Source organism: Agelaius tricolor, unplaced genomic scaffold (genome assembly GCF_023055355.1).
Source record: "Agelaius tricolor isolate 1412-34295 unplaced genomic scaffold, bAgeTri1.0.p SCAF_40, whole genome shotgun sequence".
Taxonomy (NCBI): domain Eukaryota; kingdom Metazoa; phylum Chordata; class Aves; order Passeriformes; family Icteridae; genus Agelaius; species Agelaius tricolor.
In genome coordinates, this window is record NW_027269300.1 from 1,031,485 (window position 1) to 1,033,438 (window position 1,954).

The 1,954-nt window shown below is 51.5% G+C and overlaps 1 protein-coding gene across 1 annotated transcript; it reads left to right on the forward strand.

The window, feature by feature from the left end:
• The first annotated feature begins 743 nt into the window (after positions 1 to 743).
• On the forward strand, positions 744 to 1,709 carry LOC139603629 (olfactory receptor 14A16-like). Its single transcript, XM_071454520.1, has one exon. It carries the CDS (start codon positions 744 to 746, stop codon positions 1,707 to 1,709), a length of 966 nt encoding a protein of 321 aa, XP_071310621.1.
• Positions 1,710 to 1,954: the final 245 nt, after the last annotated feature.

The following is a 1,954-nucleotide window of genomic DNA, read 5'->3' on the forward strand; positions in this document are numbered from 1 at the left end:
CCTGCACTGTCAGCCTGGGCATCAGCAGATGGGCCTCAGATCTCCCTCAGAAAGTGCCTGCTCAGCCTCCTCTCCCTACAGACAGCAGCAGCAGCACCTTGGCTTGCAGCATCTCTGTTTGTCTGGCCTGCCCTTAAGGCCCTGCTGCCAGGGAGATGCCCCTGGGCAGTGCCCTGTGCTGGGAGGGGTCTGCAGGGCAGAGCTGAGCCCCCAGGGCTGGGCTGGGCTCTGGCAGCACTGGCAGGGATAAGGCTTGGATAGAGAGAAACAGCTCCCAGCAGGCACAACTCCAGGCAGCAGAGAGCCAGACCAACCCTTGGTATCCTATCCTGTCCTGCTGCACAGGGAAAGAGAGCGGGGTTTGGAAAAAATTAGTTTTAAACTGGAGTGTTCAAAAAGTCCACTTTATTTTTCAAGAAATTTTTAATGCAGGCACCCTGAAACAGATGAGTTGTAATGATCAAAGGACTCCTGGGTGGGGACTAGCACTGACTGCACTGGGGCTCAGGGAGCCCTGTTTTCCCTCTGGGCTCCCCAGTGTTCCGCCTGAGAGCAGTGCTAAAGATGAGGCAGGTACTCAGCAGCACAAACTCAAAATGAAAAATAGTTTAGCCAAATTTCCTCCCAGGAAGAGAAATGATTTTGCAGAGATTCCAAAAAAACCACATAGAATTGACTCAAAAAATTTGATCGAACTTTGTCAATGTCCTCTTTCAACAGTCCACCATGCCCAGAGTGAAGGAATGTCCAACAGCAGCTCCATCAGGCACTTCCTCCTGCTGGCATTGGCAGACACGCGGCAGCTGCAGCTCCTGCACTTCTGCCTCTTGCTGGGCATCTCCCTGGCTGCCCTCCTGGGCAACGGCCTCATCATCAGCACCGTAGCCTGCGGCCACCACCTGCACACGCCCATGTTCTTCTTCCTGCTCAACCTGGCCCTCAGCGACCTGGGCTCCATCTGCACCACTGTCCCCAAAGCCATGCACAATTCCCTCTGGGACACCAGCACCATCTCCTACTCAGCATGTGCTGCACAGGTTTTCTTCTTTGCCTTTTTCATGTCAGCAGAATTTGCACTTCTCACAGTCATGTGCTACGACCGCTATGTGTCCATCTGCAAACCCCTGCACTACGGGACCCTCCTGGGCAGCAGAGCTTGTGCCCACATGGCAGCAGCTGCCTGGGCCAGTGCCTTTCTCTATGCTCTGCTGCACACAGCCAATACATTTTCCCTGCCTCTGTGCCATGGCAATGCCCTGAGCCAGTTCTTCTGTGAAATCCCACACATCCTCAAGCTCTCCTGCTCACACTCCTACCTCAGGAAACTTGGGATTATTGTGGTTGGTGCCTCCTTAGCATTTGGCTGTTTTGTGTTCATTGTTTTCTCCTATGTGCAGATCTTCAGGGCCGTGCTGAGGATCCCCTCTGAGCAGGGACGGCACAAAGCCTTTTCCACCTGCCTCCCTCACCTGGCCGTGCTCTCCCTGTTTCTCAGCACTGGCTTTTTTGCCTACCTGAAGCCCCCCTCCATCTCCTCCCCATCCCTGGATATGTCGCTATCTGCTCTGTACTCAATGGTACCTCCAGCCCTGAACCCCCTTCTCTACAGCCTGAGGAACCAGGAGCTCAAGGATGCCTTGGGAAAACTGGTGACTGCATCTTCAGAAGCAATAAATTCTCTTTTCTGCTACAGAGCCTTCAGAATATAACTCTTTACAATCACAGCCTTTTTACCCCCCTATTTGTCTATTTTTACTAAGGTAACTTTTCCTATTGTTGTAATGTTTCCTACAAAATACTGTAGTAATACTCTTAGCATTTCTACATGAATATCTACCTTTCTTTTGAAATACAAAGACTTGCAAAAGGCTTGTTTCTTGGCATTTAAATAAAAAGAAGTGCCTGCCCTGATTTGTCTGTCCAAGCCATTTCCTCAGCCCTTCTCTGTCCCTGC